This window comes from Octodon degus, unplaced genomic scaffold (genome assembly GCF_000260255.1).
Source record: "Octodon degus isolate 3935 unplaced genomic scaffold, OctDeg1.0 scaffold00166, whole genome shotgun sequence".
NCBI classification, from domain to species: domain Eukaryota; kingdom Metazoa; phylum Chordata; class Mammalia; order Rodentia; family Octodontidae; genus Octodon; species Octodon degus.
The window spans coordinates 5,184,589-5,211,724 of NW_004524742.1; the positions used below are offsets into that span (position 1 = coordinate 5,184,589).

The 27,136-nt window shown below is 41.4% G+C and overlaps 1 protein-coding gene across 1 annotated transcript in view; it reads left to right on the forward strand.

Moving 5' to 3' along the window:
- The window catches only part of Ryr3 (ryanodine receptor 3), a 622,696-nt gene that overhangs the window by 256,323 nt on the left and 339,237 nt on the right, over positions 1-27,136 (forward strand). The window contains exons 6-11 of the mRNA XM_023703237.1: positions 3,903-4,015; positions 4,909-5,008; positions 8,301-8,394; positions 13,775-13,849; positions 15,757-15,913; positions 26,810-26,983. Coding sequence (XP_023559005.1) covers positions 3,903-4,015; positions 4,909-5,008; positions 8,301-8,394; positions 13,775-13,849; positions 15,757-15,913; positions 26,810-26,983 — 713 coding nt within the window. The remainder of the gene's footprint in view (positions 1-3,902; positions 4,016-4,908; positions 5,009-8,300; positions 8,395-13,774; positions 13,850-15,756; positions 15,914-26,809; positions 26,984-27,136) is intronic.

A 27,136-nucleotide genomic window follows, 5' to 3' on the forward strand; every position in this document is an offset into this window, starting at 1 on the left:
CAAACTCAGGACCTTATACTTCCCAGGCAAGCACTTTTTTCACTGAGCTATCTCCTAGCATCTCCCATTTCATATTCTCCTTAAATAAAGCTAGCTAGGTATATGTCAGGCAGAAGAAATGCACAGCTCAGGAAAGGTTCCTTATTACCTGGTATCTGCTCACTGCAAGGCAAGAGTCAGAGTCCAACAGGATAGGATCTTGTTTCCAGGGTGGGGGGAGTGAATCTCTTGTGAATCCACTTTTGGCAAAGAAAACTCTTCAGAGTTGAGAACAAGTAAATTACTCATGAGTTGAGTTAAATGTTCCAAGAGATGAGAGGAAAAAGTCTGGGAGAAGTTTATTGATCAGCTCTGAAGGTATATTTTCCCCTACACATGGATCATAATTCTTAGACTTAACAGAACTAATGATTACTTCACCTTTGATGTTGTTTCCTTTTTTGCTTTCTTTATATTCTCCTGTAATGACAGCAAAGATATGGGTCTTAAGAAATGTGGTGACCAAGATGATTCCTGTTTTTAAGAATTAAGAAACTTTAGAATGTAGACTTAGAGGGAAAACAATTTATAAAAATCACACATATACTAAAAGTGCTGGCCAGTAACTGGCCACTACTGATTCAGAGAACACCACCATCCCTGGGCCCTGGTGCACAGGCGAGGGCAAGAAAATCCACGCTTGCCTTTCCCTGTAGGCTTGTTCAGGGCCCTCTTTCTACCAGATACCCCCAGTGGACCACAGAGTTCATAAGTAACACATGCACCACTATTCTTATTCTAATGTAGAAGTTAGCCTCCTCTGAAATATAATTTTAAGTTTAATCAAAAGAATACTCATGGGCTGGGGATATAGCTCAATAGCATAAGTGCCTGCCTGGCAAGTGCAAGGTCCTGAATTCAATCCCTGGTACTGCAAAAAAATACAAAAACCAAAAGAATACTCATGTACGGTTTAAAGAGATAAACAGTATCCTAAAGTTTGCTAAAAATATTACTCTCCAGCCTTCCCATACTCCCTGCTGTTGATTCCTGCCTCTCTGGGATATTTGCTTTCAGCTCTGCTGGTAGTTTCCCATTATTTATGAATACTATGCACATACTGCTGTCTTGTTATTCTTTTATACTAAGTGTTATCTGTTAATGTCTTTATTAAAAATTTAGCTCTTACATTCATTTGACTTCTCTCTTCTCTTTCCACACTTTCAATATATTTTTTACATCTGTTTGTATATAATTGCCAATCAATATTAAGCATTTACACTGGTATAACTGTAATTTTACTTTCAAATAAGTCATTAATACTGTGGTCAGTTTCACCCTTTGGTTTTCAATAGTTAAAAATGTCCTTGTTTGTTTAGTTTTCTCTGACGCAATTATTTATTTCTCAATATTCCCCGCAGTGCTGAACATCTCTGCTCATCATAGTCAGTTGCATTAACTCTTCTGTCTGTTTTGTGTTACAAATATCTACCACCAGTCAGGGAATTACTTTTGCCTTCGCTGCTCTCCTCGATTCCCTGTTTCCTGGATGTCGTGGGTATTTTGATCGTTTACTTTATTTTTTCTCCTTTTTAGTTTAGCACTTCATCTTGCTATAGTGTGCTACTTGGTAACTCTTGGGAAAGAAGCCTGTGGGAAGGAAATTGTCTGAAAGTTTCTTAATTCCAGCTCACCAGTAATTCATAGTTTAGTTTAATTCTGCATTGGAATGTTTTCTCTCTCAGATTCTTGAAAGCTTTCTTCTAGCTTATGGTCTGAATTTTGAAGAGTCAACTTTCTTATTTCTGATGCTTTCTGTGTGACTGTTTATCTTTCCTGAAAACTTCAAATACCTTTTTCCCCCTAGGGTGTGCAATTCCACAACATGCGTCTTTGTAGACCCTTTGTGCTCTGAAACTTCCCAGGAACAAACCCTGGTGTAGGTCCTGTTCTTCCCCACACTGGAGGCTCTCTCTATAGGACCTTTCAATCTGGAAATTTTTGCTTTTAGGATTGGGGAAATTTTAATAATAATATTTTTCTTTTTCTCTGAGATGCTTTCACACCTGTTTCATGAATGTAGCTTTTTGCTTAGTTCTGTGACATTATTAATTGTAAGTTGTCTTGAGGTTCTTTTTTTTTTCATTTATGTATTGGTACAGGGTCTCACTATGCAGGTGGGACTCATACTGATCCTCATATTTTCATTCTTCCCAGCACTGGGATCACAGGCCTGTGCTACCATGCTCAGACTCCTTTGCTGGGTCAGTGTGCCGCAGGGGAGGGGCCAGCACAGCATTCAGGACCAGGGATCAAACCCTAGTCCTTGTACTTACCAAAGCAGGCACTTAGTCTGCTGAGCTATCTTGCTGGCCTTTGAAGTTCTTTTGTTCTCTGTCATCTTAGTTTTCTCCAATTTCCTTACCTGTCATTTTTTTATTCTGTTCCTGTCCTACTTGTTAGAGACATTCCTCAGATTCCAGGGCATCCTTGGCCTTCACGCATATTGAGGTCAAGGTAGTTGAAGCTGGGTATGGCATGGCATCTGCTAGGCCTCAGTTTGGGGTCATCTAACAGTGACCTGGCATTTCTTAGGAGACCCTGAAACAAAAATATTTTTTTATTTTGGAGAGTGGGAATCAGGTGGTTCAACTTCATGGCTGGTATTCTAGAAACTGTGAGGTGACAACACAGGGAGAAGAGCTGGGCTGTTAGCAATCAAGGGCAAACTGTTCTCTTCTCTGAAAGGCTCTTGACTTCATTATTTGACAGTGTCTGGCATTTCTAAGACCAGCCTCTTGATGACACATCATTTTATTAATTAGAATTCTACTGTAGCATGGAGAAAGAAGTCATCCATCTGCATAAGGTGGAGAAGGGATCTGAGTTTCACTGTCTCTTAAAGCCTTTGTCTAGCCTTCCTGTTTTCAACTGATCTGCTGCAGTTTTCACAGGTAACTTTCACCTCTAGTCTCAGAGATGTTTCTAAAGAATCCGGCAGGGATTGGTCTTACTCAGGAACTTGGCTTTTTTCTTTCTTTTGCTTAAAAGCATCTATGAGTTTTCTGCTTTCCAGAATGTAAACTTCTTTTTCTTTAGATTTTTTTTTTCGGAACCGGGGATTGAACTCAGGCCCCTGTACTCACCAGGCAAGCGCTTATTCTACTGAGCCACCTCCCCAGCCCCCCTGTAAACTTCTTTTTCTTGCTACAAATATTTTACATGCTATCTTAGTTCTTATACTGGATTATGCCTTTAGTAATACCCTCTTTCCTGGATGTAATGACATCTGCCTATAATCTCAGCTACTCTGGAGGCTGAGGCAGGAGGATCAAAAGCTTGAAGCCAACCTGGGCAATTTAGTAAGTCTCTGTCTCAAAATTAAAAAAAAAAAAAGTCTGGGTGTGTATCTGAGAGGTAAAGCATGTTTGAAGCACTAGGTTAAATTCTCAGAATCTAAATAAATAAATGCTGTAAGTCCCTTTAATATCGCATTTTAGAATTTTAGTATTTGTTTTAGATCTAGTATTCTTTCATGAAGGGTGGGAAGCAAAGAGAGAGTGTGTAAGTGCTCAGTAGACCAGTGAAATCAATTCCTAAGAATTTGACAGGGACTGTAGAGAAAGCATTTTTCTATATGCATTAAAAATACTCAAAGCATTCTACAATCTCTGCCTCCAGTATTCTTCCCCAAACTCCATCTGTTTGTCTTTAGGGAAAATGGAAATGAAAGGTGTATTTAAGAGCGTATATGAGGCCATCGAGATGGTTGTAGGTAAACGGAAATTGAAATCTGAAGCAAGAGATCTTGGGAGAAAGTGTGTGTGCTTGAAGTATTGTCATTAGGGAATAGGAGAATGAAGGACAGAATCAGGGACACTGCCTTCTAGGAAACAATACTAACACGAGAAGCCTTTGTGTAGGAGAGGCCTGCTGGTGGACCATACATCCTGCTTCCAAACAGCGGTCTGAGGGAGAGAAAGTGCGAATTGGAGACGACCTCATCCTTGTCAGTGTGTCCTCTGAAAGATACCTTGTAAGTACCTTCCCACACAGGTACCTTCTGTTTATGAAACTTTTCCTTGGAGGGATAACTAGCCAACTGATCCCTCCCAGTATGGGTAGGGGACCCAACCCCCTCCAGGTCAGGCAGGATCAGGCACCTTTGCACAGTACACTTGCAAGGCAGTTACATTGTCATCCCTGCCTAGATGATTGCAGGCCCTGGAACTTAATGGTTAGCTACTCACTTGGGTTATGGTGCTGTGTCCAGCAAATGCTGCTAGAACACCCCGGGCACTGTTTATACAGTAGCTGACATTACTATGAATTTATTGAAGTTTGGCTTGTTCCCAGTGGAGAACAAGCCAGAAAGAGTGGAATACAAGACAATAAGCTTTTGTTGGAGAAAGCAGGAAAATTTGACATGCTGCTGCGTGGGTGTAGCAGAGGTTGGAAGACGCAGGTGATGTCTTCCAGGCAAGGCTGCACGCTAGGCAGGAGGCACTGACAGCTCTTGGCTGGTGGGGGGCATGTGAGAGAAATGTCAAAAAGAAGTTTTTAAGCTTCGCAGTAGTTTTTCATAGTCAAACTTGTCAGCAGGTTTTGCTTTAGCTTGTCCAAATGCTGGAGTAGTTTTTCCCGTTTGTGAGTTTCTTTATCCTATGAAGATTAAACATTTTATGGCTTGCTGAGGGATAAAGTCAACATTTGTCTGCTGCCTCTGTAACTGAACACTTCCTCTTCCCAGAATAAAATGTCCCTCTTTGAAGCTGCTTCCACATGGGGCGGAGAAATCTCCCACGGGCTATGTAGAAAAAGCCAAGTGACAGGAAAACTGTTTAATTTGATCCTTGAAATTATAGATGAACTGCTCTGTTGGGACTGGACTGGTGATTTAAAGAATATTTCATTCTGTTTCTGCCGCAGCATCTCTCAATATCCAACGGTAACATACAAGTGGATGCTTCCTTCATACAAACCCTCTGGAATGTTCATCCTACGTGCTCAGGAAGTAGCATCGAAGAAGGTGTGCTTTTTCTGTGTGCTGTCAGCCCTGAGCCTGCCAATCTCTCTTGTGCTGTACAAACTGACATTTTCTATATTTCTCAGCTCCCATCTGAATATCTTGGTATACAAGTAGGATGATTGTAGTTTGCTTAAATTTTTTAGTGATGTCGTCATGGATTATTTGCTGCCTTGAAAACTTCAGGTACATGAGCATTCCTAGCTTCATTTTTTAATCATGTGGAGCCCACTATTAGTTTAGCATCATATGCACTCAGAATTTGATTATACACTTTCTTTCTGTCTTTTTTTTCTGTCCCTCTGTCTGTCATTCCCTCTCATTTTCCTTTTTAATTATACTTACAAGTGCCCAGACCTTAGTAACTCCATCTTAGAAGAGATAGTTTACCCTTTTTATATTTTCCCTAGGCCTTTCTTCATACAAGGGAAGAACTTCCTCTATAATGAAAACGTACTTAATCATTACTTTATTTGTCTTTATGGAACACCATTTAAAAATAGTAAGAGAGAGGCTGATGAGATAGCTCAGCAGACTAAAGCACCTGCTTAGGCAAGCACAAGGACTGGGGTTCGATCCCTGGCACCACATGCCACGCCAGCACTGCCCCCAGGGCAGGCTGAGCTGGCCAGTGTCTGGGTATAGTAGTGTACACCTGTAATCCTAGCAATGGAGAGGCCGAAAAGAAGAGGATCACTATGAGTCCAGGCTGCATAGTGAGAACCTGTAACAATCAAATCCATTTAAAACAAAAGTAAGTGAAAATTTCCCTGCCTTTTACTTTTTCCTTGGAAATATCTTCCAAACTTGTGCTCATATCCTGCTTTCTGCAGCAGGCAATCAGCACACCTTGCAGGTTATATAATGAACAGACAGGCCTTGTCTCATCATAGGTGATACCACAGCTAAGCAAAGCAATACTATGTCAGTGACCTGGGGGTTATTACATTCTATTCTAGCTCTTTAAAGTAAGATCAAAACTTTTAAAAATAGTCATATCATAGGCATTAATCCTATTTTTCCCCAAGTCTAGTTGTTTCAAAGTGGGGATGCCCTTCTCTGTTCTGATGTTTGAAAAGAAGTGGAAAAATAAGAGTTGTCAAGGTGCTATTTCAGTTTCAGAAGGCATCATAGGTAAAGTGAACAACTGGGAGATGCCAGGTTCTTAACTCTTTCAGTACTTTGTGGAAAGTTTTTATATAAAGCAAGATGTGCCTAGCCTTCTGAGGTGTGGGCCATGGAACTTAATGGTTAGCTACTCACTTGGCTTATGGTGCTGTGTCCAGCAAACGCTGCTAAAATGCCCCAGGCACTGTTTATACAGTAGCTGGCATTACTATGAATTTAGTTAACCCACCAGCCTGAATTGGAGTCTCGATCTTTCCCACATCAGAAGTAAAAAATCCTCCAGATTTAAATCTTTCTTAGAAAGTTTTGCCTCAGTCTCAACAGGAAATTTTTAATTTTAACTGTAGGGATAAAATTATCTCTCAGTCCCAGCAGAGGACTTGTGGAAATTAATTAAGGAACATTCGCAAAGCACATCAGAAGGCCCTCATGGAAGCAGCAGTGAGCATGCTGCAGTGACAGAGGCTGGCAGCCTGGTTCCTCAGTCGTCTGTATAGAAAAGCCCCTTCCTGAGCCCTCCGGGGAGAGACCTGCTTCTGCCCCCAGAAGCCCTGGTGTCTCACCACGCCGCTTCCTCCCTGACCAGGGCTCCAGATTTCACTCAAAGCAGCCCCTGAGCATCCACACATAGCAGCCTGTGCTGTGTGAGGAGGCCATCAGCTGAGAAACCTGCTAGCTGTGCACAGTGGACTCGGTGGGATGTGGCCTCACCGTCCCAAGATCAGGATAGTTTGCGCAGGAGCTCGATGCTGAAGTATTTAATTTTCTAAATAAAATTACAGTATCTCATGAATTATTTTAATGGAAAAGTATGTAGCTGAAAATATTAACAAAATAAGATGTAGAAAATTGGCAGAGGGGACTTCCTGAATGTTGGCAAGCAGTTTAATGAAGTCTTTCCTTGCCTAGCTGACAAAAAGGCATGGGAAGGGAGAGAGAGAAGAAGTATTTGACAGTCGCTGTCCAAGATGCACTTTTCCCTCTGATGTGACTTCTCATTATTATTGTTTTAATTCAGCATCCCAAAAGTTTAAGACAGTTCTTTCAATGATCTAATTATGTGACTTAAAACAAATCGTGACACAGGCATTGCACACATTAAATCCATGTCTCCTGAGCACAGAGTACTCAGGAGCATTTTCTAAGTTAGAGGAATAGCAAATCTCATTTCTTCATGTGAAGCAAATTTAGACTGGGTCCTCTCCTGCTATGCTGTTTTAAATTAAAGCTGAAAACTTATTTGAACACTAGCAGGTCATCATGTCCTCGATGGTCACTGTTTCCTTTCAAAATCTAGGCTCTGTGATTACAAAGATTACCTCGTTCAGAGAGCTCAGCCTCAGTGGAAAGCAGCAGCCCTGCTTGTCCACTTAGAGCTGCGAGGGACAAATTCTGCCTCCCCGTTTGTGCTTGCTGCAAGAGTAGCCTGCAGACCTGAGCTACATTTGTGAAATGTAGCTGACGGCCAGCTCCTTTCTTTCTTTTTTAAAAATTAACTTTATTGATAAGGAAATAGCAATGAGACAGTTTCAAAACAGGTTAGTAGGACAGTTACAATAATTAATACATTGCACATTGTTGTCTTCATAGTAATTATTCATAGTACAAGATGCAGCCGTGATATCTTGTCTAAATACTATTAGTACAAATCATTCTTCTCATTGAACTAAGAGCCTTTCAAGAAGCTCTGAACAGCAGTTTGCTGCCAACTTTCTCAACCCCGTTTTTCTTTCTCATGACTATGACCTTGATTTAGATTTCATCACAGAGTATACACAGTGAGGTTGTAGGAACTTAGCTGGAAATTGGCATTGGTGTCCTACATCCTAAGCAACTGAAAATCCTTATCTTCCTAACAGCAGCAATGTAACTATCTTTCTTTATTCTTTTAAAGAAAATGGTATCAATTGAAACACTATTTTCACCTTACCTTTTGATGCTGGATTTGTTCACTTCTGCAAGCGTGTCTATTTAACTTTCAGGGTTAAAATGGTCTCGGCTTTCTTTTCTGCTTAATACCTGAGCTGATGGAATTCATAATTTCCCAACTATATCTCTCTTCATGTTTTTTCTAACTGGCCCAGACCTGCATAGACATACATTTTACAGATATAATGTGCTCTTTAAGCTCCACATTAGCTCATGGTAGAATATCATTCTTTTGTAGGCTATCTACTTGGTGGGCACGTGGTACGTCTTTTTCACGGTCATGATGAGTGTTTGACAATACCATCCACAGACCAGAACGACCCCCAGCACAGGTAAGCCTGCGGCGCCATCCTTTCCTTAGCTATCGCAGGGCACTCAAACTAGGGTTTGCATTTGTATGTTTGACCACAGATAAATTCTGTTCATTTTGCTCAATTAATTCACCTTTTAGTTCCAGTGTGTAAAGTAGGAAAGACAGCAACATTTGTTTGTGGAAAGAGAGAGAGAGAGAGAGAGAGAGAGAGAGAGGAGAGAGGAGAGAGAGAGAGAGAGAGAGAGAGAGAGAGAAAGCCTCTAATGCCTTACAAGCTGTTCTCTTCAGTTTGCTTCTGAGTATGGGTTTCTACTAGCATTTCTCAGCCGAAGCACCTAGTGTATGGATGGAAACCAGGGAAATCATTGCGGAAGTCTGTGTGCTTTCAGAAATTCTTGATCAGGTATTCAAGGCACTCTTCTTCCCTTTTCATGCACTAAGTAAATGAGGTGCAGTTTGCTGACTTAGGTTACCAACTGGAGAAGCCTAATGTCTGTGTGTGGTAGAAGTTGGTTTCAGCAGCGAACAATGCCAAGAACAACAGTAAGAGGGCGCTGCTGAGGTCATGTTCTCTGGTCCTCTAGTTGATCTGCTGATGGGGCTTATCAAAACTTCCAAACTATGAGATGGAGTATGCTAATCCAAGCCCTAAATATGTACTTAAGAATCATTTAGTATTCTGATTATCATCAAAAACACAATTCATAAAAGATTGACAATATAATTAACTCTGATGTATTTTTTTAAAGCTGAATGTAGCAAGATACATCTGTAGTATCAGCAACACTGGGAGACTGAGGCAGGAGCATTGAGAATTTGAGCACAGCCTGAATGACTTAGTGACTTAGCAAGTCTCTGTCTCAAAATTTAGAAAGAAAATGTTTTTAAAGGGGAATGTGGCCCAGTGTGAAGGCCCTGGGTTTACTCCCCGATACTCTTATACTAGCAGAAGCAGCAGCAGTAGGTATAAGAGTAGAAACACCAGCAATACTCCTGGCCCAGATTGGACTGAATCTGAGGCAAGAGTGAAGTCTGACTTGGTAAGAATGCATTCCTGTCCTTTTGTGTTCAGAATCTTATATTTACTGCATCTCTTTCACAAAAATACAAGCTCACAAATCTTCCCAATTTGGTGATCAGCTAGCTCAGACTTCTGTGAAAGTACACACCAGCTGGTTTTGCGTGGGGTCCTTGGAGCTAGAGCTCTCCACTCACAGAGCTCATTCTTTCTTCAAAGTACTGAAGAAGCCCAGAGATGGAAACCATCCTTCAGCTATACGGACCCCTTATTGTTCCAAGTCTCTCCAATTTGCTGTTTCCTCTGAAGTATCCCTTCATGGGGAGCAGATGTGACCTAGAACAGTGCCTGGGACACATAAAATACAAATCTATTTCAGGTGTCTGATTGATTCAACCCTGCTTCCCTGACTTGGTCCAGTGATCTCTTGAGAAGAGAAGTTAGGTTGACCTCATTTCCCATAGAATTAAGCATCCCCTACCCTAAATAATATCATGTGACCTGATTCAGGTGCCAGAATTTTTTTTTCTTTTCTTTCATAAGTGAGACTGCAAAATACTTCATTTACATCTTACTCTGTTGCATCAAGGGAAAATTTGCAAGTAGCTACAAAAACTAAATTTTTGTGCTTCAATTTGTGGTTATCTGCATCAAAATGGAATGCCCTAGCACAGCAGTGGCAGATCTATAGCACGTGAGCAGAAGCAGGCTGTTTCTGTCATTAAAAGTTTCGACATCACTGCTTAGAATTTCAGCGGTTCTTTCTTCTTATTATGGAAGTAACTTGGAAAAACTATGGTACTCAACGTTACATACAGACACCTTCCCAACACACACACACACACACACACACACACACACCCCCCTCCCTGGCATTCAAATGAAAGCCACTTTGGAAACAGCCAGAGCAGCCACCAGTGTGGCTGCTTGAGAGGAATGGTCACACAAGTGTTAGTGTGGAGGAGTAGAGTGGGTGAGGTAGACAGAGAACAGGTCCCAAGTGGGCTCATGGGATGCAGACACGTGTGAGGTAAGAGAGAGCAGAGCCTGCCTGTGCTTAGGACTCTGCAGGTTCTCATTTGTGTTTTAGAAAATGAAACTCTCATAAAAAAATGTTAGGGCTTTTTCCATGGTGTTATATTGAGCTGTAGGGGACTCAGGTCAACAATTTCTGACATTGCCAGTCAAGCGGAAGACCCAATACTATTATGGACTACTGGACTCTTTTAGAATATTTTGCTGAGTTAACACACCTATAATATTCAAATAGCAGAACTAAACAAAAAAAGGGGACACAGATGAATGTCCATTTGGTATCTGTGTATTCAAAGTGGTTAGGATAGATATATAGTTACATTCTCTTAATGAATAGAGGGATTTGTTCTAATGGTGTTTGTAAATAGGATATCATGTCTGCATCTTGTACAGCAATTAACCACTAGGAAGAATGTATGCAATGTGTTAATTATTGAAACTGTCCTACCAATTTGGTTTGAAATTGTCTCATTGCTATTTGTTTCTCAATAAAATTATGGGGGGAAAATGTTAGGGCTTTTTTAAGGAAGCAAGGAGTTGCAATTGAGGCCAGTAAATAGCTATTGTTAGATCCATGGGAACCTGGCTGCTGTATATCAGCTGGAGTCACCATCAAAGCAGGAAGCCTTGATGGCCCTGGATGTGTAGGTGAGGTGAATGAGAGGCCTCTTCATGGTCCTCCAGTGTCAGAAAATCTAGGGGCCAAGGATCAGCAGGAGTGCTGACGTTAGGAGTGCAAGAGGGAATGGGGAATGAGAACGTGCCTGGAGGCTCGCCTAACCAGGGACCCTGGTTCTATCCCCCGTGCACCACGCAAGCAGCCAGACCTGGTGGAAACACTGTCCCACAGTGGAAACCCCGAACCACCAAGCTCACATTCTCAGCCCTGACCCTTGCCTGTGCCTCTGCCATGTCAAACGCCCTGGGCTCATCACTGAACCTATTGAAGCTAAGGCTGATCTGTCAGCCAAGCTTTCAGAAGCACCTCAGCTTACCACCCACTCTACTCCTCTCCTTGGAATTATTTTAAGGAACAGGAACAAGTTGTTTCAACCTTAGTAACCTTGTGAGATTAAACACATCAATCTGTGAAGGTGTCCCCAGAAGGAAAAATGAACATCTAAGACTCCTTCAGATATCAGGGGTCTGGAGTCCTCCAGGGCCAGCTGCTTGCAGTCTTACCACTAGCTGGGCTGAGCCGCTTCGCCTCCATCTGAAGGGGCTTCTTTCCTGCACTGAAGAGCAAGAGGCCCCAGGGCAAAACTCAGCAGATGCCTCCAAGTGGCTCAGTCACTGCAAAATCATTTTCATTCCAGGCCAGGTACAGAGACAGCTGGGGTTTCAGAGCTCCAAAGTAATAAAAACTTTTCTTTCCTAATAATGACTAAGTACCTCCTCATTACATATGCATTCAGAAATTGAGAAATGTGCTCTATAATGGCACCTTCCAGAAATTACCACTGTTAATATACTTTTTCATTATATTTTTGTGCCACTAGTGTGTTTTTCTGTTTATAAATGTCAGTTTTATACAAAATTTGCATAAGCCTATCATTTATAGTAGTTTGTACATCCATGAATATACTTGTACACATCAATTACTTTTTAAAAAATATACTGAGCCTTTATAGTCATCCTAGAATGCAAGTACCCTCATTAAGCCCCTTTTACAGATGTGAAAACTGAGGCACAGCAAGTGGAAGGAAACCTGCCCGAAATCACAGAGTTAACAGATGCAAATTTAGGTCTAAGCTCATATTTTGAACCAATTCATGCTATTACTCCAAAGGGGAAAGTACACAGTTCTTTTTATCTCTAATACTTACCTATTGTTTCCAAAATCTGAATCGAGTTTATTCTGGGGCTAGAGTGATTCAGTAGCTACATAAACAAATACTTTAAGGTAGAGAAGGACTTTTACATTAGTGAACTTAAATGCAGTGAAATGATCAGTCCTGATCAGAAGTCTTAGGCTACGGTAAGTGGCTAGGTGTAGGATTCCAGTTAATGTGGGTCACTGTTTTTGAGATGTGCTCTTAAATTATGATAGTCCATTTTGGCAAAAATTGGGATCTAAATTGTTTCGGCTGCAGTATAACAGATTTAAAAACAGACTCCAAGGCTTGGGGGGATGGCTCAGTGGTTTAAGCACCTGCCTGGCAAGTGTGAGGACCCAGGTTTGATTCCCGGTACTGCATGTTGTGCTGGCTCTGGAACCCTGGGTGCTCCACGCCAGCCACCGAAAGCAGGTGTGGTGGCACACACCTGTAATCTCAGCTCTGGAGAGGCTGAGCCAAGAGGTTTTCTATGAGTCTGAGCTGCATAGCAAGACACTGCAATAAATAAATAAATAATGTTTTAAAATTTAAAAAATAAAAACAGGTTTTGCCAAAGACTAGAGGAACATCAGGCCAACCCAAATTGAGGGATATTTTACTAAGTATCTACCCAATAATTTTTAAAACTTCCAAAACTTAAGCAAAGGCTGAGACCCGCAAGAGATTAGAAGAAACAGGTGAGACATAACAGCTGAATACAGTGTGCTGCCCTAAATATGCTTCCGGAATGGGAAAAATTAAGAGAAAAATTTAGAAGGAATTTAAATAACATCTTGAGGTTAACTAGTAATGACATCCAAAGTTTTTTTCTCAGTTTTGACAAATATGGTAATGAATACATCAGGGGAAACTGAACAAGACAACAAAGAGATCATAACTGCCTTTATAGTTGATTGCAAATCTAAAGCCATTACAAAATTTAAAAATATTTATAAATGCAATAAAAGATAACCAATGCTTGGGGCTGGGAATGTGGCTCAATGGTAGAATGCTTGCCTAGTAAGCTGGAAGCCCTGGGTTAGGTCCTAGGCACCAAAAACAAAAAAAGAAAGATAACCAACCTCAATGCAAGAGAGAAAGCAATAGCGCAATAATAAAATCATGAACACTGTACAACTGAGCATACGTCTGGCTGTGTCCCGAGCTCCCAGAAGCAATGGCAGTGAGCTCACACTATTCTACAGATGTGTTTTAAAAGTGTAAAGCCATTTATAAAAGACTTAAAATCAAATCAAGGAGCTTAACCTGAAGTACTTGGAGCACTCTATGTTGGGGACCTGACATGTGTGATGGGCTATTTTGACCCCACACATAGATGTGGAGATGTTCGCTGGCCCAGTTTTATTGTGCACCTGGTGACTGACCGTATGTAAATGGTGAATCATACCCTCCCCTCTCGAGACAGCAAGACTGGCTTTGTTTGACTGTGAGGGTCAGCACAAAGGCGTTCAGCAGGCTGTGCGGGGAGCTGTCCCTCACCTCGTGCTGATCTCCAACTCTGCCCCCAGGAGAATATTCTATGAAGCCGGGGGAGCTGGGAGGAGAGCCAGGTCCCTGTGGAGAGTGGAACCCCTTCGGATAAGGTAAGGGAAGGCCTGCGTGTTGCTTTTTTCAAGATTGCTTGCTTTGCTAGTAGAATCCATTCTCCTAAATACTTCATTTGCTCTCCGTCACCTGACAAACTCTCAAAAGTCCTTGGTAAGTGATTTCCAAGACCACGGTTTTGACTCTGAACCTAATGGCTGAGCTGCACCCTCAGTGCCTGAGTAATAAAAGGAAGGCTCATACCTGGCTACTGGAAGCTATCAAATTTCTTTTGCTATTTGTTTTTTAAGGCAAATTCTGGGGATCCCAGACAGTCTTCCCCCTTCTGTCAGTGGAAGTGTTGGCTCCAGTAATAAGTTAGCCTTAAGGACAGAGACAGATAGTCGTGATGGCAGTGGAACTGCACCTATGAACAAGGGGTATTTATCAGAACTTTTCAGAGATCATAATATGTTTAGGTGAAAGGACTAGGAAGTGGATTAGAAGAATAGCTCATGAGAGCTAAGCATGTCCCTCAAACTCTAAACCACTGGTGGGTGGCCCATGTGGATGCTGCACCTTTATTTTCCAGAGGTCATAGGAGGTTATGCTAAAGCTCACTGCTTGGGACGAGGAAGGTTTAGTGCCATGACCTGGATTTTCATCTCTGCCTTTCTCTTTAGCATTCAGTTCAATGTTTCCCTGACCACATATTTAAGGCCTTTTTTCATGAGGCATATATGCTCCTAAGGAGGTCTTGAGATAATCTACCAGAGATGGGTGGAAAATATTAAACCTCTTTTATACTCCATATATATATATATATATCACCTCATTTAATTTTTTTAACTAAAACACTATTTGGAAACTGATTTAAATAGTACTGATTCAGATGTAATTGACAGAAGCCATATATATTTGGAGTATAAAATGAAGACCATTTATACAGAGCCCCCATTTGTTCACTGGTTTGGGGTATTTATATTCCCTTCCTAGTCCTGTTAAAAAATAAAATGGTAAAATTGTAAATAAAACCCTTTTCTCAGGCTATTAGACCTTTCTTTCCGCTTCATGGACTTTCGACAAGCCAGACTAGGCACACACAGGTAGTTCTAGTTATGATCATTAGCTCATTGCCCACAGAGACCTTAATGTGGAGAATTAAATTCTTTAATCAACGTTACTGATGCCCCAAAGGGTCAAAGTGGTAAGTGATGTTAAAATTGGACATGTATATCTTTAAAATATCTCTTCTAAGTTGGAAGATAAATTTTGAGTTACTGGTTATTCACAGAAATTATTCACAGAATAATTTCTCCTATACTAGTTACCATAACTTTTGTTGAATGCTAACCTTTTTGGTCAAGGACCATGAAAAGATTAACATTCAACCTGGGTTTCCCTTATTGTGATCTTATTCTACTTTTATCTTTTAATAAGATTTATCTCCTCACGTAACACAACATTTCCTTACTTATTATACTTGCTTATTACCTTCCTCTTCCTAGGGAGGGTGAACTGCACAGGTCACTTTTTGGTATTTCTCTAGAAAATAGGATTCTTCATAAAGAGTTTTCCTTAAACAGCAATATTCCTGCTAAGCATGGTAAGACATGCCTATAATCACAGCATTTGGAAGGCTGAGCCAGGAGCATTTCAGGCCAGCGTGTGTTACAGTGAGTCCTGATCTCAAAAAGCAAACAAATAAACCTACCCATTTTGTGACTTTTGCATCAGAAACTTGGCAATTCTGGTTCTATTAAACAATTGTCCTGTCCTCAGGTTCATGTTGCTTTTCAGATCTTTCAGGGGAGTCAGTGGAGAGCACTGTGTTGAGTCGCACACAAAGACACAGAGTCCTAGTCCAAGTCAGAAGGCTGGTTTAGGTCTGCTGGTTTGTGTACAAAACCACATGTTAAATAATGAAAAGGAATTCTTCTGCTTCTTGTCCGTGTCATCTGCCCAGCTGGAGTGGCAGTCACATCCGATGGGGCCAGGCTTTCCGACTGCGGCACCTCACCACAGGCCACTACCTGGCTCTGACAGAGGACCAAGGCCTTCTGCTGCAAGACCGGGGAAAGTCAGACACAAAGTCCACAGCCTTCTCTTTCCGGGCATCAAAGGTATGGTGTGCTGAAGTGACCCCTCTGTAGAAGTGAAAGCTCTGAAACTCTAGGGAGAGCTGTGATTGCAAAGAAAGTAGACTGAAACAAAATGAGATTGCAATTTAGGCCTATGATATTCTCTTTCATTATCTTTTCAGTTGAGTTTCTGGAAGAATGAACACCTTCAGTAAAGGGAAGACTGTAAAGCCCTAGAAAACACAGGGATCACAAAAGCGGATATTGTTGCTCAGAGCTTAGTGGAACATATTGTTTAGTACATTCTGAGGTGGTTATAGTACTTCTGAGTTGTATTCTTCACTCCTGTAAAGCAATGGAGATGTGAGTGTAAGAGCTATATTTATTTAAATATAGCTAATTACTTCGGGAAGCCTCGATGGCTGCATAATTCTGGACACATCACCTTGCATTCTTTGTATTATTCATAGTCACTTCATAGATGAAGTTGCCTTCATCTTTCTTCTTGGCTGCCTTCATTGTTCACATCTCTTAGCTTTGTCCCGTCCATCCTAACTTTATGAATATTAGACCCTACAGTAGTTAGGTTGACCCCACGCGAAAAGCTTTTGCATTTGATGTGTCTGTAAACCACCCCTTTTCAAAACTCTGACTTGGATGTTCAGCCAGGTTTGGGCTCTGTGTAACTCAGAACTGGACACAGACAGTGAGGACTGCCTGCTGTGCTTGCTTCTGCTGGACAGCTGGCTTTTCTGCCATGTGGTGATTGTTCTGGAAAGATCAGCCAAGCATAAGAAAAGCTCTGCACAGAAAATGCAGTTTTTGCTTCTGAGAGGACAGTGCTCCATCTCCAATGGGAGCTTCATCTCTGATTTCATTCCTCTTCTCTTTCCCAGAAATAGATTTGATTTGTGTTCTCCACACAATTTCAGTAAAGGGTTATTGATGGCTGTGTAGGGAGAGGTGTGAAGCTGACAGCTGCATTTTCTTTGGGGCACTGCTGATTCCTATGCATCAGAAGAGAGCAGTCTTCTGCCCCTGATTTCTTTGAAACTAGGGCTCTGACTTTTTCTCTTCTTTTTATGTCTCTCTAGTCCTGTTTGGCCAAAAACCTCTTCAGCATGAAGTGTGTTTGCTTGTTTCATTGGTCTGTTGGCGTGGTTTGTTCTGTTTTAGGCCCCAGACTGCCCTATATTAGAATCCAGCTTTTCTAACCCTTATCCTTCAAATATTCAAAAGCACATGAGCTTCTTCTTTTTTATATTCCACAACTCCCCTCAGCAGCCACCTCCCATCCCCTCCTCATCTGATGACATGTAGCCTACTTGACCTCACTCTAGTTTTCTCAGCAGATATCCTTCATGCTGCCATCAGTACCTCTTTATATATTTCTCAGACAAGAGGGACCTTAAATTCAAATTTATGTCTAGCAAAAACATTTTTGTCCCCAGGAAGTGGTTTATGGCAATAAAATTTGTGAAAGGAATCAAAGGGAAAAAAGCAACAGAAAACCTGTAAGAGTGATAGGCCTGGTCTCATTCTCCTCTAAGGACAACTGGGAATGGTCAGGGTCAGGAGCAAGAGGTGTGGGAGAAAGGAGACAGAAAACAAGACATGACTCTGCACGGCCAATGACAATGCATGCCTGCCTGATATTGTGTGCTTGGCCTTTTCCGTACCTGAGTGCTCTGCCCCTTGTTCCCTGGCCCACTTGAGGCAGGACTAGGACAGAACAAGAGCCCAAACAACTATCATATCTCTTATAGCTCAGGAATCTGTCATCCTCTCACCAAGCTGGCAGGACCCTGTCCCTAGGGAACCCCTCCATCTCATTCTTGCTTTGGCTCTGCCTTATAGAGCATGGATCAGTGATGTGCCAAGGTCTCTGGGGAAGCCAGGAAAGCTCAGAGCACTGTAGGTCCTTACAATACTCCTTGTACTTCATACCATGCTTGGAATACATTTTTTTCCTCAGAAAGCCCATTGCTTGTCTCTCCAAGTCCCTCTATTTCCATACACATAAATGCAAGCAGCTGACGAGGGCAAAACCATTGCAGTACCATGGAGGCCACTGGCATAGCTGAAGTGAAGGTGAAAGTCACCCATGAGTCACCATGTCCTATGTGCTTGGCAGTGTGTTTACATTTCATGAAAGTCACTAAGCTACCAGTTTTAAATAACTCAGTGCAATAGCACTCGACCCAATATCTTTCATTTCCATTTGAAAGGAATAGAAATTAAAATTCCCTAGTCTCTGTGACAGGTCATAGATGGCTTTGTTCAGACAGGAAACTGGGGCTTCCTTGGACTGACCTGGGGGAGGAGCATTTGACATCTTAGACTGGAAAGCTGCAAAGAAGGAAGACCATGTGGAAGCACACAACTGCCACACACAACTCAAGCAGCTGAGGGAGAGAATCCTGAAGACACTCTGGGCTCTCTGGACCCCCATGTGGCTCCAGGGAAGGATCTTTGTACTTTGCAGGTTGCAAGTGACCTTTGCTAGTTGCACCTGGAGTGTTTTGCCTCCCAGAGAAATAGAAAGGACCCTCTACACAGAGACCTGTAAGGCTACTTTTTGGCAATACAAGGACACTGAGTCATCTTGCTGCTCATGCCTCTTAAGTGGTTCGATGACATAGCCTGAGAGAACATTTCAGGATATAGACGGTGGCAGCAAGTTGGGGCCACTCTGTGGAAAGGCAGAGAGGTAGAGAAAGTCAACTGTGTCCTGTGTGAAAGATGTTGGGAGGAAGTGATGTATTCATCTGATCTACTTGATACATAGAAAAGCCAGTAAGCAGCAGACAGTTCCTGAGAGGAGCATTTTTGGGCTGCAGTCACATATTTTGGAGGATGCTGGGCCATGAGTCATTTGAAACAATGAGTTTTCCATCTTGTTGCATTTTATTTTGTTTATTTTTAATTAGCCTGTGGCTGCTCTGACTCCTAAATTGAGGGCCACTGAGCAGATGCACGTTTATATCCTTACCCAGCTGCCCTTACAAGGAAGGTGGCAGCTGCCTCTCGGGATGGTGTGTGTACATGAGAAGGTGGGAACGCGCTGAGCTCTGATCAAAGGTGGCCACATCCAAGCACTAGCTGCAGCTATCAGCCCAGACTTGGCTCAGGTGGAATCAGACTCCGGGGCTTTGAGGAAGCTGTGTGAACCATACAACAAAAAGGGGGAAATTATTGCTCACTGGGGACCCCTCCTCCCCTTCTTTAGCAGGATGACCTTAGTCAGGCTGGAGATCTGGGCAGTCTTATTGCCTCTAAAATATTCACCTCAATCTTGCTTCAAGCTGGTGTGAGAGGACACACACACACACACACACACACACACACACACACACAGCTTCAAACTTGTCTAAGTCTGGTATTTGTCTGGTCATCCCAACCTATTTCAAGCAGAACACTGTAGAATACAAAGACAAACCCCAGTTCTGCCCTTCAAAAGTCTTCAAGCTGACAAGAAGCTGCGAATATGGTGGCAACATTTTTGTTTTTGTTTTGTTTTTTCTGGTACCGGGTTTGAACCCAGGACCCTGTGCTTGCCAGGCAAGCGCTTATTCTACAGAGCTATTTCTCCCAGCCCATCTGCTCTGTGTGAGACCTGGAACACAGTTTTTAATCTTTTTTCACCTTATTTGAATCCCCTTATAAGAGATTCTTTCCTACCTGACCCCAGCCTGCACTTCTTACCCCTTGCTAGAGCCATCTGAGGGTTTGCGTTTCTTACCCCCTCAGAGCCCGCCCACTGGATCTTTCTCAGTGTGCACACATGCTGAGGTTTCTCCCACAAGACCTGCTCCCAGAATGCCTCTTATCCTCTCAGAACCCTGCCACTCATGCAGTAGTGAGCTCTTGTCATACTCCCTGCCAAACGCAAGTGCCATTCAGGGGAGGAAGCCTTGTTCATGCTTCCATTACAGTTACCACCCCATCACCCAGCGGCCCCAGGAACTCACATACCCACCCCACCCCTGCATGCATTCATTCACTTATTTCCTGGGGTTGAAGGCAGGACTTTTGCATTGAGCTACAGCCCCAGCCATTTATCATTTTATTTTGAGACAGAATCTCACTAAGTTTCTAAGCTGCCCAGACTGAGTTCAGACTTGTTGGCTTCCAAACTCAGCCTCCCAGAATGCTGGGATTACAGGTGTGTGCTATGGTGCCCAGTTGGTTTTTTTCATTACAGACCCTGCCCACTACATACCTCTTAGTAAACTTAAAAAATTTTTGCTCAAAGAATACATAAATGTATGGCCATACCCTGGAATATAGAGTGAAATCTCTTCCTTTTAACCTCCATCATCTTTACAGAAATGTTCTGTCATCATTGTACATCATTTTGCCATCATAATCCCACACATTAATGAGAGATGCTCATTTTATGTTGGACATCTAAGTCAAATTTCTCTGAATTTGATTTCACATCATTTTTCCATGTCTTAACATTGCAAGGCCATTCTCCAAGGATTGTCAGATAATATGATTTAATATTTGTGTGGCATGGCAGTGCTATTTAGATGTCATATCTCAATGTCAGTTTACAGCACTAAGTTCCTTTCAGGAAAGGGTGAATTAATGAATGTTAAAACAGGCTGCCATACACATAGCCATTTATTTTATAGCCACTCAAAAAGTGCTTTAAAAAATCCACTTTAAATGACCGTACCATAAGTCTTGAAATGATCGAGCCAGAATCTCAAATTTTTGCCTGTTTCATTGTGTAAGGGCATAGAGCTACCACTGTTCGCAGCTGAAAGAAATTTTTCCTCCATGGCAAAACATTATATTCAATTTAGGAGACACCTGCCAAATCTCTACATGTGCTAAGCACTGTGCTTAGGTTAGGTGTGACTTCCCCATCTGCCTTTCATGTGCCTTTCACCGCTGCCCCGTGCAGCAGCCCAGGGGAGACAGCTAGGCTCCATGTACCTGTGTCTGCACTCACTGGTGCTATAGCGTGCTGCACTCACCAGCACCCTGGCCTGCTCCGCAGTCTCCTTCATGAGTTAGCAGTTGAGGACAGGGAAGATAGGAAAGAAGAGAAGGATGAGGCAAAAACATAGGGACTGAGATTCAAACATCCAGAGACAAACGACCTACTGCAGTTTCACTTTAAATACAACCTAGAAAGGTTTTTTTAAAAATGTAAGCTGAGGCTGGGGAGATGGCTCAGTAGAATAAGTGCTTCCCTGGCAAGTGCAAGGGTCTGAGTTCAATCCCCTATTCCACCAAAAAAAAAAAAAAAAGTAAAAAAGTGGCTGGTGAGGCAAAAGCCCCAAGTCAGCTCTTCCATTTGCTGTTGAGCATTAATGTCCCTTTTGAAAAAAATAGTGATATGGGTAATGTGTCTTGAAAGATTGTTGCGATAATAAGATGATATCAGGTGGACAAAGCATGAGGCTCTTTCCTTGTTTATATAATAGTAGCTGTGTTGCCTACCTTGAGTTGGTGGTGTGGGGATTAAATGCAAAATGTGGAGAAGAGTCCAGCAAGGTCTTCTGCACCAGAACATGCCTCACTTCATGGGGCAAGTGCATCTGCTCCCCAGCTTGATGCAGACAGTGAGGCCGGCCTTGTCTTCTCACTCATGAGGAGTTTTTTAAGACAACACTCAGATCTCAGATTCCAAGTGAAGAAGTTGTGCAGAAACGAACCTAAAGTTGATTTTTCAAGATTTCTCCAAAAACATCTCAGAAGGGATATGCTGGCTACAACTTTCCTGAAGGCTCATCCAATATTCAATGCCTTATCTTCCCTACTTTTCCTCAGAAAATCTTCTGGGTGCTTATATCTATATGGAAAAAGTATTTTATTTATATGGACACAGGTGGTTTAATACAACAAATTCCACTCTAGTAAGTGTAAATTAGGACCTACTGTTTCACAGATAATCATCTGACTCACATAATTTAGAACTCAGCCATCTCGTCGTATTTCTTTTTAGTCCTTCAGTTAGTCCTTACATGATGTTAGACTAGTTATTCTAATAGGCAGCTTTGGCGTTGCCATGGCATCCATTACCTACCTCAGCTTTTCCCAAAAGATACTCAAAACAATGGTTTGGACATGTGGGAAAGCAAAGTGCTCCAAGAGATTTCCATCTTTGTTTTTTTTATATTGTTCTTATTTGCTTCTTATCTAATAATGATGTAGAAGAAATATAACTCTCACCCTGATAGATGTGAGAGTTCGTGTGCTGAGTTAGTGTTCCTGGTAATCAAAGAATGAATTCTAAGGAACAGAGGTTAAGAGTAGGAAAGTTTTATTGAGAGATAGCTCCTGAGTGACAGAAAGGGTACTGAAAGTGGGTTTCCTTTCAGGCCCTTTGGCAGGAAAAAGTCACGGCGTGAGTACAGCATGGGTCAAACTGCCATCAACCCATAAGGGTACTAGTACTGGAGAGCCGCTTAGCTAATGTGGATCCAGTAAAGAAACAAGTCATGTAGGGTACATGGAAAGAACACAGACATTTTGGGGAAGGGATAGGTCCAGCTGCCCTCGTCATGCACCTAGACCACATACCTAGCTGGATTTCCTGGGACAGGTGCTGCTGATTATAATATAATCCCAAGATGGTATTTATCCCTCAGGGAGGCTTCTAGACCGGCCATTGCATCTTTCATCTTGAGGCTTGATGTTTGGCAGATGTACCTCCAGCCACAATTCTGATGTCTTTATTTTTTACTGACTTCCTTGAGAGCCCAGTCCCTTTCTGACTATATATTAATTTCTATCTCATTTAACTGCCTATACTAATAAGACTTTTTGCTTTTGCCAATGCCTTTGACTCTTAGAAAAAGATTCAATGTTTTTGTAGTCTTTGTTTCTGCAGAAAATTGATTACTATCCTGAGTTTGAGGAGCATGGACCCGTAGGGATACAGCTTCTTAGTCCTTAATTATTCTTGAAGCTCCCCCTCTAGGTTTCTTCATTCTCTTTGCCACATGATACTTACCTTACCTGCTTCCTTCTCCCCTTCTGGAACTTGGAAACGGTTCAATTGTGTTCATATGTTGACCTTTAAGAACCATCATGAGGTACATGTAATAAAAGAGCAGAAACTTGACTATTATGTTTAGAGGTGGGGCCTATCATCACTTACTAGCTGTGTAGTTTTGAGCTAGTTTCTAAGTCCCCAATTTTATCACCTATAAAGTATGGTAATAAAGTAAACCATTGAGGAAATTTAGGGAAAATGTTTGTAGAGTACTGTGAGTAAATGTGCTCTGTGGGGGCCATGGCAAGTTCACGGGTATGACACTGTCATTTTAGAGTTAGCACAATGCCTGGCTCAAAGGACGCCCAGGAAAGCACTGGGGTGTGTTCCCCTGTTGTCCTTTGAGAAATTCTGAGCCAATCCAGAGAGTAGCATCTCGGTGACCCGAGCCAATGCTGATGTGATGCCTATGATGAGCTCATGAGCACTTCCTTAATAAGCTGTCAGAGGAGGCAGAAGATAGTGGTCATCGCCCTACAGCACATGAAGCCAAGTAACATATTCCTCCTCAGAACAAGCTTTTCCTCTGACAGAGGCGACGCTATTGCAGATAAGCTGATACACAAATTCAGGGCCTGCAGAATAAAACACAATAAATGATTTGCAACCTATTTCAAGCAGAGCACTCTGTGGAATACAAAGACAAACCCTAGTTCTGCCCTTCAAAAGTCTTCAAGCTCACAAGAGGCTGCCAATGCAGTGGCAAAGGTTTTTTGTTTGTTTGTTTTGTTTTTGTTTTTGTTTTTTTCAGTACTGGAGATTGAACTCAGGACCCTATGCTTGCCAGGCAAGCATTTATTCTACTGAGCTATTTCCCCGGCCCAAATGAATAAGCTTTATTATTTCTAAGACTAAGAAAGCCCATGGGTCAGGAAGTGATTGGCACTGAAGGGAAAATTTGTTGCTCACAGTTCTCAGGAGGAGGGCACACACTGTCCCACACAGAACCACATAGGGCAGCACCAAATCAGCCAATTGGGGGAAATATAGGGATCAGTCATCTTTCTTCTTTTTCCAGGGACAGGAATTGAACCTAGCACCTTCACTCAAAGAATGAAGTAATTCTGGGAACGAGTAGCAAGAGAAAGTTAACACTACTTTTACAGAGAAAGTCTCGTCTGTGCAGGGTGTTGAAAGGTGAATAGGAGTTTAGAATAGTAGGAAAAGCACAGGCCCTGGAACTGGACCTCCTGAGTTAGGTCCTGGCATTTCTTCCTTGAGTGATGCTGGGCAAATAAGTTTATTCATTTTCTCATCTGCAGAATGGAGACAATATTTCTAGCTACCTCAGAGGCTTTTCTATTGAGTTAATATCTGTATACGTATATATTAGTCTGCTCTTTAGGAAGCTTCCGTTTCCTGGCAAAATGTGGCTGCATCAGGGGCCAGGCTCAGGGAAGCCGAGAGGAGCGTTCAGTTAGCTCAAGCCAGAAGGAAGCCAGCAGCGTGCCGTCAGCCTAATCAACCTGCTCCATCACTGACCTCTTTCGTTTCCTCACTGATTTATCATGATTGTTGAGTAGAATCGGGTGGTTGTTAGTGTCGATTTTTGTCTCACTTCCAAGTTTTTGTTGTGGCCAATTTCCTTTCAAATGAGAAATTATTGCTACAATGACTACCACAGAACCTTGGAAACCAGTGTTCATTTTTAAAATCAAAGACACAAAGAACACCCTACTCCATTCAGAACAATGGCTCATTTATTTTAGTGACTCTAGCAATTATGTCCATTTGGAAAAGTATATTTAAGTAAATAAGAGTGAGAAAATAGATGAAATAACCATAGTCATTGATAGCTTAGGAATGTGCATTATTTTAACCAGGAGCTATTAGAGATGATGTAGTTTTTTGTATTTAACATATGGGTGTTTTCTGTTGATTTTACTGCATTGGCCATGGTTAGAAAACAGGCTAAAGATAAAATTAGAGCCATTTTCTAAGTCCTACTTGTTACTGGCTTAGATGTCTCTAGAGGTGTGAGTGTTTCTGAGATGAAACCAAGTATCTATTGTTTTACAGAACAGATGCATTTCTGATAATCACCTATAAACAAAGTCCTAAGTATCTTCCTTAGGATATATTTTTTGGTGAGACAAAAAGTCATATTTAGAAATCTAGTCAATGCTTCAGCATATGTATTTAAAATAATTTTCTTAATATAAAGTATTAATACTGCTCAAAATGTGTGAAATAACTAATATGGCTTTTTTGGTTTTTGTTTTAAAGAAAAATTTTTTAAAACCAAACAACCAAAAAAAAAAATAAAAACAATATAGAATTTCAAAACAAGATGATAAGAAATTAATAGTGGTTGTTATATTATATATTGTTATCTTTAAAGTAGTAGCTCAGATTACCAGATATAGGTATGCAAGATGGATCAAATAATTAAACATTAACTGTACCTTTCAATGAACCAATATAAATTAGTGATATAATTATCTTAGTAATTTTACTTTTAGGAAGATCTTAAGGAAAAGAAATGTACTGAAATGTAAAATAAACATATGTGAAAGAAAATTATATACATAGAGAGAATGAGAGAGAGCCATGAATTTCTGTATTAAAAATCCAAAATTAATTGACCTGATTTTTTTAAAATTTGACCCCTTCATAAGAAATGACATGTAAGCAAACACATGGACATTGTGTTGTGTAAGTGCTCAACACAAGAATGAGATTATTCTAGGGAATTACAGCAAGAGAAATTTAATTCTGCTTTTACAGAGAAAGTCTCATCTGTGCAGGGTGTTGAAGGGTGGATAGGAGTTTAGAATAACAGGAATAGCACAGACCCTGGAACTGGACCTCCTGAGTTAGGTCCTGGCATTGCTTCCCTGAGTGATGTTGGGCAAATAACTTTACTCATTTTCTCATCTGTGGATCTGAGACTGTATCCCTAGCTGTATCAGAGGCTTTGGTACTACATCGGTACCTGTGTATGTGCAGATATTAGCACTGCATGGAGCACGGTGAGTGTGTGACGCATGCGCTGCTATTGTCCCATCATTAAAATGAGGGAAATGTTGTTGCAAGCAGACGGAGCAGGTTGCTACAATTTTTATCCTCTAAAATATTCAAAATTCTGCCTAGTTAATGGCTTTTACAATGGGAAATTTCATGCAAGGTGTCTAAAAGAAATGTAAATAGAGTAGAGCCATTCATAATAGGGACATAGAGACCCTGATTGATGATGAGAAGGGGAAGAAGTTACTGCGCATCAGGGATGTACCTCATGACATACTCTTGTGACAGGTGTTTCCAGTTGTCAGCAAGTGGTGGCCTAAGACATTAGTAAGTCCCTTTTCCCTATTGATAAAATAAGCTCTGAAATAGTGACAACTGACGAATAAGATCCATGAACCACAATTGACAACTGAAATATCCCAGGGCCTAATGTGCAGAGTACCACCCCTGCCAGCTTTCTGTCTGATAAATGGAGAGATGGGCATACAGATGATAACTGATTGATTAATCAATTGATCAGTAGATAGATAAGATGTTAATAGATATGCGTAAAGTCCTTGAATCGGGACATTTAAGTAAGATAATAATTAAAATTTTGGAAGATATCAATTGCTAAAAAAAGTTAATTGACCAGTAAAGATTACTTATTAAGATGTGGAAAGTAGAAAATATATTGAATTATATAACAGAATAGAAGCAAGGAATTACCAACTGCCTTATTTTCCATGGTTTTAAATAATCATTCAGGTAGCCAAAACTTGAAATACACTGATGTTATAATTAACAGCAGAAAAAAAGAAGCAAGCCTTTATAAAATCCTGGCTTGGATGGGCAGATCACAATTATTTTGTTGATCATTTTTCTGGCTTAAAAGTGCCACATCAATGATTTGTCTTATACACCGAGTTTCTAGTTAATCAAGCATGCTTAGGTTTCTTTCTTTTTGTGTGAAATAGGAGATCAAGGAGAAATTGGATTCCAGTCACAAGCGAGATATGGAAGGCATGGGAGTTCCAGAAATCAAGTATGGAGATTCTGTCTGCTTTGTCCAGCACATAGCTAGTGGCCTCTGGATCACCTACAAAGCACAAGATGCCAAAACATCTCGCCTGGGACCTCTGAAAAGAAAGGTGAAGGGCCAGAAAGCCTGCCAATAGTTGTTTTGTACTAGATTGGGAGCAGTGAGGCAATGGAAGTGATTCTGAGCATGAGGTGGAATGGATTGTGTTTTTCTTACTTTCCTAACAGTGACTCTGACAGGCTGTACGTGGTCCCTCCTGTCC